At 34.9% G+C, this 11,291-nt stretch overlaps 1 protein-coding gene across 2 annotated transcripts in view; it reads right to left on the bottom strand.

Moving 5' to 3' along the window:
* Positions 1 to 388: 388 nt before the first annotated feature.
* LOC145990060 (F-box only protein 21-like) overlaps positions 389 to 11,291 on the bottom strand; it is a 51,751-nt gene continuing 40,848 nt past the window's right edge. For both annotated transcript variants that reach the window (XM_083125712.1, XM_083125713.1), the window contains exon 9: positions 389 to 3,503. In XM_083125712.1, the coding sequence (XP_082981838.1) occupies positions 3,340 to 3,503 (164 nt within the window). In that variant the 3' untranslated portion in view covers positions 389 to 3,339. The remainder of the gene's footprint in view (positions 3,504 to 11,291) is intronic.

Below are 11,291 nucleotides of genomic sequence, written 5' to 3'. Positions count from 1 at the left end.
ATATTTTTACAAAACTTCACACATATAAGAATGTAATTCTTAAGAACTCAATACAATTTTAGATTTCCAAATATTCAATTTTATCAAATCCTAGTACAGGTATACAACAATGTGAATTCACTATACTGTAAAAATATAGCAAAAATTCTTGACCACAAGCAAAATTTCTTGACTTTCCTGCTGATTTCTTGACTGGTAGACACCCTGCAGTACATGCCTGACAAAGCCACCGAACAAAAAAGGGTGCAGAAAAATGAAACATGAACTCATTAGAATGAACTATGAACGCTGTAGAGACACAGAGAAACGGTAATAAGTTTTTCAAAACCTCGTTTCTTTCTCCAATCTATCTCACTGGATAAAAAATATTTTCAATAGAAAACACCAATCACAGGCAAAACCCTACATATTTATTCCTTGTACAATAGTACACCATGTTTACATATACATATGTGAACAGTAAACTCAACTGGATCACACGTTTACTACGTTTGTACATATACAGAAAAAAGAAGATTAGAAACTTGTTTACATATTATAAAATATATGCCTATGTTCATATATACATTTTGATATTAACATACAAATGCTACAGTGAGCTCAAATGTATTTACACAGAATAGTACAATATTTATTAAAAACATTCATGTATGGATGTAATATTTATCTTTGAAAGCATTATTACACTATACAAGTAGAGTTATCATTCTGAAAATTTTATATATAGGGACTTTGGTCTCTCAATGTTACCATGTTCTTGTATTTTAGTTTGTGAAATTGGCCACAACAAAGTACTTTAAATGAACCATGTATTTTCTTAGGGTACTAATCAATAAATGATGAAAAGAGTTCCCTTATCATTGTGCCTGTCAATGCCTGAATCTCTGCAACTAACATAACTAGAAAGATAAAATTTAGTGGGATGGTAAACGTACCAAATAGTACACAAAGTGTCTGACACATTTTAATTATTAATAAATTAAAAAATAAACAGTCACTATCGCATTGTTTATTCTGGTTTTCAGTTCATATGTTCATCACTTATCACTCATAAAAATTTCTGCCACACATCCCCAAATAAAAAGTTCAATGGGGTTTTGTCTGGTGATCTCGTGAGTCAAGGAATCGGACCAGCAGCACGATTTTGACGAACCTTACGAAAGTGATGAAAATAAAGCCAGAATAAGCAATGCGATATCTAGTGTGGATGTCGACATGCTGACCCAAACGGGTGAAAAAAATCTATTATCGTCTCAACATTCTCCGTGCGACAAAACGAACACACACAGAAGTGTACTGGTACAGTATATTAACTTTTTCAGTTTATCTATCGGTCGTTGCCACCAGTTTATTTGTATCTTCATTAGTTTCTCATTTATTAATAATTAAAATGTGTCAGACACTTTGTGTACACCCTGTATCTTAACTAACACTGAGCTGATACCGATACTGGATTAATCCTACACAACATAAACCGGCTGACTGACTGGCTGTTAGCGACAACAATTTATCAAAGTGTCCTGCCGATATTTCGGAAAGTACCAAATGTTAAGATCTGCAACTGGGGACCTAGCAGATGCTACTGTAATGCAACATACATTATTTTGATTGACCGGTCAGTCTACGAAAATCAAACAACTGATCATATTTTTAATGCTGCAATATCTCTGAAACCACTGAGCTATAAATATGAAATTTGGTGGGCTGAAGGAGCCGTGAATTATCATACTGATGAAATATTATGCAATGGGTCAACAAGTAGGAAAAGTAGGGCTTCAATGAAAATGTGATCCTCGTATATTTACAAACGTTCACAGTTCAGATTTGAAAAGTACTGAAGTACTTGGAAAAAGGAAAGCACTCTTCATTAAATGTTCATATCATTTAGATTGTATTTCACTTCTTTATGTTGTTGTTGAGTTTGTTTTTTAAGTCCAATTTATGCACAGAAAGGCTAATCGGAACGTGACCTACAATTGAAAGTGGGATCTGAACCACTATGTGCCTCCACCAAGTATCAAACTTTGAACCCTTGATTACAATTACAATTATACCATTGGGGAAGATACTAATTCAATTCTTTAAAATGTTGCATCGTAGATCAGGGGTTGGCTTACACTGCTAGCAACATCATGCACAAAAATAAAAATGACTTCGTCTTTTAATCAAAAGATACCCAGTGGAGATGCATTGTGGTTCAGATCGCACTTTAAACTGTTTGTCCAGTCCCCATAGGCCTATTTGTGTACAAAGTGGACTTAAAACACAAACTCAAACAAACAAAAATAAATAAATGAGTAGCAGTCACATTTATCACACTCCTAAATTTAGCTTGAAAGTCGAAATTCTAGGTAAAAATTCACAATTTTAGGCAGTGGTTGACATCAATGCTGTCTGTCAGTTCACCCCCTCCCCATGAAAGCAAGATCAGGACTTTTAGTTTTCTATAAATATACCAAATGCATTGTGATCTTCAAAAGAGCAGAAGGCACACTACAAATATTGATGCCCGAATTTACTGATGTGTAATTTTTCCACGTGCAAAAAGAGCAAATATTGAATATTATCTCATAAAATAAAGAAACTTCTTAAGAACCATTTTGTAACAACACAGTCGTTAGTGGAAGCACACATACAGGGTGTTCAGCATAAATGTACACTGTCAACTGTCATCCAGGGTATATGTTTAGGCTGAACACCATACACTTTCAAGGATTTGTGATACGTTGTAGAAACTACAAATGCTAAAATATACATTGTATCTAAAGAAATCCGTTCGGTGGATAGACACGAAGAGGTAGTTCACTCTAATTCACTTGCAGTTCATTTCACAATGTAGTTTCTTGTTTGCAATCAATTTCACCACCTGTCTGGTAGCTAGCCTTCTCAGACACGTACTGATGAAGCTACCAGACATATGGGAAAATCGATCGCAACGAAAAACTACATGGAAAAAAGAACTGCAACTGGATTAGAATGAACTACTAAAAATATATTTCTTAAAATTAGATCAGATTTGCATGTTAAGTAAGTGTGATACAAATTATGCTCATTAGTAACTGAGTAAATAAATACACAAGGGGATATGTCGATGTAGTAATTAGTACTCATGGGGCATATTGCAGTTACACGGTAAATACATCTCCAAGTTGCTTTTCAATGTATGGACCATGTACAGAATATATCATGCTTCTCTACATAGAAATTATTATATTGATAAATTAATATAATTGAGGTAATTAAAACATTTTGATGTCAGAATTGCAAAGATTGAGACCCCTATTTTATTGAGAAAAATCTTAAGAACCTGCGTAATGTTTCTGCGGGAGACTTTCTCTTTCATAATGTGTTGGTTAAGAGACGTTCTCTAACTTGTGCATCCTCTGGGTACTCCGTTGCCTTCTCATCATTTGGCAGGTAATGGGTGCCACAGAACTTGCTGAAGTATCTTCCTATCTCGGCATGGTCTATTCTCTTTGGCTCAAAAGCAATTTCCAAATTCTCTGCAATTAAAAAGTTACATAAATGAACAAAAAATTGTGTTTTGCTTGTTAAAATTACGAGGGACGGTCAAATGAAAATTTTAATTCGTTTTCATTTCTTATCTAGTAGATTTACTCATTCCATCAAGGGAGGTTTAGGAACGTGGCCCACGAGAGAACAACAGTGTTGTCATTGCTTCCCTGCGCTATATTTTCTACAAGCATGGTATGTCATTCCAATATAAAACGTACTCATGGAAACTTTTGGACCCTCGACCTTCAAAACATTAAAAAGAGAAACAAAGAGTTTCTGTTGTGTGGGTGGCAAGGGAGAGAACAATAAATGCTAATCAAGCTGTTTCAGGGGTGGAAACAGGGGTGGTCAAAGTTAATGATTAACCCCTTCCCTGTTATCACTATAGCTTCTTCTGTGTTGGGCATAATATTACGCCCGTGAACATCTCTGACTGAAGTAACCTGTGTTGAACAGAATAATACGTTTTTTGTTGCTGAAACATATGTTTTGCTATTGAAGAAACAATGATCTTTTATTTAGTCACGATTTTCAGTGCCAACAAAGAAAGAGAAGAATAAGTAGTTCAGAGGAAAGTAAACTGTTTTGGTGTTATGTTGACAAAGTGCAAACGTGAGTTCGTTTGTGTGCTGCGTTTAGTCAGTTGCTTTATGTACATTTTTTTGGTGTTATGTTGTTTGAACTGTTGGTGATTTATTTTTGGTTCTTGAGTTTGTGAGTTTCTAATATTATTGTCAAACAGGATTGCGAAATATTTTTTCCTTTATCCCTCATACCTATTGAAGATAATGCAATGAAACTTGTCAGACGCATTACATATAGACCATAGTATTTTTCAAGGTAGATTATAATCAGGTACCTATATACAGGGCTGGTCCAGAGGGCCTCAAAGTTACCAAAAAAGATTTTTTGGAGGGAAATTTCCTGAATTATCCCCGATTAGTTGATTGATTGATTTGGTGTTTTAAGTCCACTTTATGCACAGTAAGACTAAACGGGACTGGACCTACAGTTTAAAGTGGGATCTGAACCACTATGTGCCTCCACCGGGTATCGAACCAGGGACCCCTTTCCCCGATTAGTATCTAATAGTATTGTCAAACAGGATTGCGAAATATTTTTTCCCTCATCCGTCATACCTATTGAAAATATTGCAATGAAACTTGGCGGACGCATTACGTATAGATCATAGTATTTTTCAAGGTAGATTATAATCGGGTACCTATATACAGGGCCGGTCCAGAGGGCCCCAAAGTAACCAAAAGGGATTTTTCGGAGGGAAATTTCCCTTTCCTCATACTTGATGTACACATGTGTGTGATACCATTTGAAAGCCTGTTCTATTCTGAAGAGAAAGGCGAATGAACCATGATACTCGGATGAATTGTGCTGAAGCAGTAGCAGTAGCTACTATATAATATTACTACGCAAATTCACTCTTTTCATGGACGATATTTATGAATATATTTCTCCAGAATGCTCAATTTTATTGTATGCTGATGACTGTAAGTTATTTAGAAACATCGCTTCAGTTGAAGACACATGTTCCATGCAAGACAATCTCACACACATTGAACACTGGTGCCAAGACTGGAATCTGAAAATAAATCCCGAAAAATCCGTTTTTATGAGGTTTAAACTCAAATCCAATTTTACAGCACCATCCTATAGATTATGCAACAAAATCATCCCATTCGTACAACAGCACAAAGATCTTGGAGTCATTTTCGACAGCAAACTCACTTTCAGCCACCATATAGATTACATAACTTCGAGTGTCATGAAAACCCTTGAGCTAATTTACAAATTTACAGATATCACACACGTTTCTGCCCTCAAAACCTATTTTACAACGTGCATTGTACCTATTCTTGAATATGGTTCCTGTATTTGGTCAATGGCCTGTGATAGCAATATAAAGAGAAGAAACAAAGTGGTAAATTTCTTTATCAGAATACTCAAACATAGATGTCCAGCCCTTGCAAACTTTTCCAAACATGAAATTCTAACCACTCTTCAAATTCACGATCCGTCCCTTCGCCGTCAAGTTTCAGATCTAACATTTCTTTTCAAAATCATGAATGGACAAATTTTCACTAACAAACTCTTGCCACATCTTCACATCCGGATCCCACGTACCAACAGCAAATGCAACAACTTCTTTTACACAAAAGCCTCAAGGCTATCCCTAGAACAAAGGTCACTTCTCTATAGGCTACAAACAAGGTACAATACACTAAATGATCCTCCAGTCTTCCATCTATCTAAGCAGGCTTTCAGAAATGCATGCATCAAGCAGCTGAAGAGAAACTAATACATATATGTTATAGCCTAGTTATTGTTTTATTATTATTTTTTATTTTTTTATTCTTGTTACATATGTGTGTGTGCTTCATATTTGTTAATTTCTATTTTTCTCTCTGTTGATATCCTGATATAAAATGGATTCTCTCTGTATTCAGGATTTCTCAAATAAATTTTAAAAAAAAATACACAGAATGGGAAATAATTTTGTCAGAACATTTCGCAGGGAACGGGTTAATGGTATTCTAGCAAAAAATTAGCATTATGAAAAGAAATCTGGGATTTCATTACAAATATACTATCTAACCACATAATTTTTAAAATGATTAAAATATGTTTTCATTTTGGAACAAGAACATTTAAGGTAAGAAAAATTCCCATTCAAAAATAATAATTATGAGAAAAAATATAATTACTGTAAGGTAAAGTTGTCGTAATTTACTTTCTTTTGTTACCGATGTTAACTATTTATGTCATTTCTTAATAACTTTCTGCACTACTTTTGCAAGCATTTTCGTATTCATTTCTCCCATTCCTTCTAGCATGAGTTCTGCCCAGGCCCGTAGCCAGGCAGGGGGGGCTCAGCCCCCCTGACACTGCTACCAGCCCCCTTGACATTAGGTAAAACTATTTTGCATACTAATTTGTTTGCAGTGAAGAGTGAAAATGTAGACAGCAGATATTATTTGGCTCACAACTAGATGAAAGATAAATTCACAGAACATGAATAGCAGCTATTATATTCGTTCAATCTTGCTTATGAGCCGAAGTCTAAGTAGGAGCAAGTATTTAGAAGATTCTCTAGACCAGTGGTTTCAAAATGTGCACCGCACTGCCTTGGGGATCTGTGGCCAGGGCCGGATTAAGGTGGGTGCTATTGATGCTACAGCATTAGGCCCATTCCTGAAAAAGGCCCAGATGAAAACAGACGAGAATTTTCCAAAAGCTGAACATTTTTCTTTTGCTAAATTAACCTGAAAATAAATCTTAGAATGAAATTTCGAACCCCAATTTCGGTCGCCTAGACACAGCATTACTTATTATACAGTTACTATTATTCTTTTCGCTGTGACATAACTATAACGTCGTTGTGTTTATTTGTTCACCGAAGATTTCAAGCATCAGGCCCAATTTCGTCTTAATCGGGCCCTGTGTGGCTAGTTTGCAGGGGAGCAGCGAAATGTTCCAATATTTTCACAGAAATTATGATTTTTCTAAATATTTAGTACTTTTTACACATAAGATGTTTCTGAATTTGAAGCAACACAACCACACTAACTGAGCGTTGCAAATGCTAGATAGGCCGACATTCTGACTTGGGCGCTGCGGAAAAATCTTGAAATACTAAAGGAGCCGTGAAACGAAAAAGTTTGGGAACCCCAGTTCTAGACTAGAAATTTCTTCCAGAGGGGAGCTTCTTTATCTGTACCTTCCCAACCCCTGTTGCAGCCTCTCATTTGACAGAAATCTGTGACTTGGATGTCATCATCCACATTCCTTCCACATCTGCACCAAATGTCAATAGATCCCAAGTTTTGGGAATCAAGGGAAGTCTTATTGCTTCTGCTGGGGGTGGAATGTACGGTATAAGAACTGTGATTGAAGTGAATATTGTTAATTTTTAGAGGCACATATTTTTGGTAAATAAGAAAGCAAAATTTCGTTACAAAAACAGAATCAATTTTGGGTTCAAAAGCAGTAAATAAAATAAAATTTCGGTGTTATGGGGGTGAAAAAACCAATCAAAAGATCAAATTTGCTTTTAAAATTGTGAACATAATCCAAAATTTGATTTAAAAACTGCACTTATTACAATAATAAACATAACCCTTCCAATAGCACATTAATGTAGTTACCACAGCATTAAGTTTATTCCTGTATAAAGAGGTCCATTCTTGCTTCTCAAATATTTACAGCAGAATTGCATAACTCACAGGATAATTCAAACTTCAAAAAGTGTCGCATCGATAAATAAACTAAATTTCGTGTATAAGAGTCTATTTCGCATTTTGCAGTTCATTTCGCAGGGTAGTAAAATGCACCTCACACCTTTCAGAAACATTAAAAATTAACATGAGAATGTGTTATTTCACATTTCGTGTTTTCGTCAAAAATGAAATATGCATGCTCCTATTCATTTTTACTTGTAGGATATAAATAATTGGGTCATCAAAAATAATATGCAGTGTGCATTAAGGGATGGTTTCACGACCTGTCAATTAACACTTCAAGAGATGTTTTAGAAGATATACAAATACTGGTTTTTTAAATATCTATAAATTTTATAATTTACATTAACTTAATGACCCTGACACACAAAATTTACCTTAATTTATTACAAACTTTAGAAAAATGAACTTGGTTTATTAGCCCCCCCCCCCCCCCCGATAACCTGTGAGCCCCCCTGGAGAACAATTCTGGCTACGGGCCTGGTTGTGCCATGTACTCATAATGTTACAGAGTACCTGCAATGATGACGGAATCAAAAGGTCGGGATCACTATTAGTGTCTTTTAGTTGTGTATTCTTCTTGAACAAATAATATTACTTTCCTCAACAGCCTTCATAACATATTTGGTTTTCACTGAAAAGTCATCTTGTATCCCCCAAAATACAGTAACAAAAATAATCAAAACAAAACAAAAAAAATACAGACATTACTTACAGTTTCAAAAAAATGAAAACTTTCAGCCCAATATGAAAACTGACTGTACTGATCATTTTACACACCTGCTATTTCGTACTGGAGTCTTAACCAGCTAGGGGAAAGGGGGGGGAGTGAACAGTGGCGTTTTCAGGATGTTTGAAGCACGTACGTTACATACACTTTTTAGTAGCCAGCCCTCTGTTTGCCAAAGAATGTCAAAGGCATGAAAAGTCATTCCTTTGGATGTGAACCCAACCAGGAGAAGCACAGTATGGTGTGTAGCTTGGTGAAATGCAGTAAATGGGAGTGAATGTGGTATCACTTTATGCATGCATAAGGTGCGTGTGTGCATTCACTTCTGTAACCACCTTGTTTATTCTGTAGTAGAAGAAAGTGAGATCAAAATTATGTTATGGATTTGCAGCACTCAGGAAATTATTTTCTATTATTCCCCGCCAGACAAATACTGCTGCTACACATCCCGTGTGACAGGAGGTACATGCTCGAATGCTGACAGAACGACTCCACTTTCCTTGGTGTTGCAAAACATTCTGTTACAAAGTGAAAAATCATGGGAAATGCAATTTCACTTTTTCTTCCCCTTCCTTCTTGGTAATTCGTGTTTGAGTCTAAACTCTCTCGCCTTCTTGAACCCGAAGGTTCATGGCTGCAGCAACACAGGCCTTCCATCTCTCCCTATCCTGAGCAACACATATATATACTCTTTTCCATCCCTGCCACTTTCCTTTAGGTCCATCTCAACAATATCCCTCCATCTTTGTCTTGGTTTTCCTATTGGTCTCTCACTATCAGGTTTCCCAACAAGAATCCTGTAAACTCCTCTTTCCTGTCCCATTCGTGTCACATGGCCTGTATTTGAGCCTGTTGATACATATTTGTTATATGCAGTGGCATAGTAAAAACATGCATGGTTTCTTGTTGGCTGTCCAAATTATTCCATGCATAATGCGCACCACAGTTTTTGGAAAAAAAATTTTGGAAAAAAGTGTGCATCATACATGTGTAAATATGGTACATTGTTTTCAGACAGAGCAAAACAGAGCTTCACCAGGATCAGAATTCTCAGAAAACGAGCAGTGTTGAGCCATTAAAGAAAAAAATGCCAGGATGAAAGGTGGATTGAATTAAATCAGGCGATTTTTAAAATTAAAATCACTAATTTAAATCACTTTAAAGAAATAATTTATGGAATAATGTTCATAAGGAATTTGTAGATATCAGAATCACTTTTGGTGAAAGTACATTACTCTCGTAATCATTTAATGGTGTTTATTAGGCTCTAAGAAAGGAAAAGAAAGGAAACAAAATAGATGTACTGATGAGGTGAAGACATATGGAAGGAACTGTAATATGCAAACTGTAAACACACTTGAAGTTCTCTGGTTAAAATTCAATAATTTTTATAGGCAAAAATAGCAAAAACTTTGTGTAGAATAATATACAAAATACTAATCATGTTGAACAGTAAACAGTGTCGTTATCATTAAGGTGTAAATAAACATGGCAGCTGATACATTGCAAAATATCATTAAAAAAATGGCCAAAATTCAGCTACAAAGACTGTAAAAATATTTTAAGTTACAATTGAACCGGTGAGACCAAGAAGTGAAAGATTCCACTTTTTGAACAAAATGGGCTGAATACTTTGAATACATATCAGAGCTAAAATAAAGATTTTAAAAACAAACCACTTATGGAATATTGTTACTATGGTTAAGATGAATAACTTTGTAATTGTAGGTTTCTTCATCCGGCTTTTAGCTTAGGTTGCTATGGTTTTTTTTTTTTTGATTTCCCAAAAGTAAGGTGGAGTGGAATCTTTCCCTTCTTGGTCTCACCGATTCAATTATATAGTACATCCAGAAGAATGTTTATTTTGACTGGAAGAAAAGTTACTGAAATTATTATAGTTTCATTAGCCCACTCAACAAACTTTTATAAAGTAGGTTCATATATACTGGGTGATTATTTTAACCTGAATCATTTGAATATCTTGAAAAAAAATCATCCTACAAAAAAATGTTTGAAATAAAAAGTTGATAGTTTGGAGGGTTGGTGGTGCATTAAAAGAACACATTAAATAAAAATAAAACATTCTCGTGCATGAACTTTGTACTAATTCTTGACAAATCTTTTGAGATTTCATTAAACTGGTAATTTGCCTATTTACAACATTTAAAAGTTAGATTCAATATTTGTTTAATTTTTTTTATTGTTGTGTCAAAGATGCTTAACAAAGCTAAAACAGAAAAAAAATAAAACAATTTCAAGAAACAGTTCCTTTTAGACTTTTCCTGTTAAATCATTGTTTTTTAGATCACAAGAATGCTCCGAGCGATTAATTTGACTAAGCTGTTGATACTTTTTAATATCAATGGATGTATTAACTGTGGAATGGAAAATTGAAATGGTTCTCGTGTATGGAGAATCTGGCAGGAATCTCCGTCAAGCTGTCATTGTTTATGCTGAGCGTTTTCCAGGCAGGGTGCGTTCTTTTGCTTCGTTTCAACGTCAGTCAATCAATTTACTACTGAAGGAAGTGTTAAACCTAAACAAAGGAATTTGTTTTACAACAATTCCAAGTCCTGGAACAAAAATGTTTTATTTTTTGAATTTAAATGAATTGCGAAATGAAATACATTGTTTTTAAAGTCTAAACATTCAAGAAATGAAAATTTGTCGATTATAGCGCCATCTATCAAAAATCAAAAAAAATGTTTCAGACAAAACTTATGTATTTTTTTCCGTAAAATCCGAATCTGTAACAAAAATTAGGGGTTTCTATTTGAAATTTCACAGTTGCC

The sequence above is a fragment of the Lepisma saccharinum genome, chromosome 7 (assembly GCF_977018435.1).
Source record: "Lepisma saccharinum chromosome 7, izLepSacc3.1, whole genome shotgun sequence".
Lineage (NCBI taxonomy): Eukaryota > Metazoa > Arthropoda > Insecta > Zygentoma > Lepismatidae > Lepisma > Lepisma saccharinum.
This window is presented reverse-complemented; position numbering and strand designations above follow the sequence as displayed.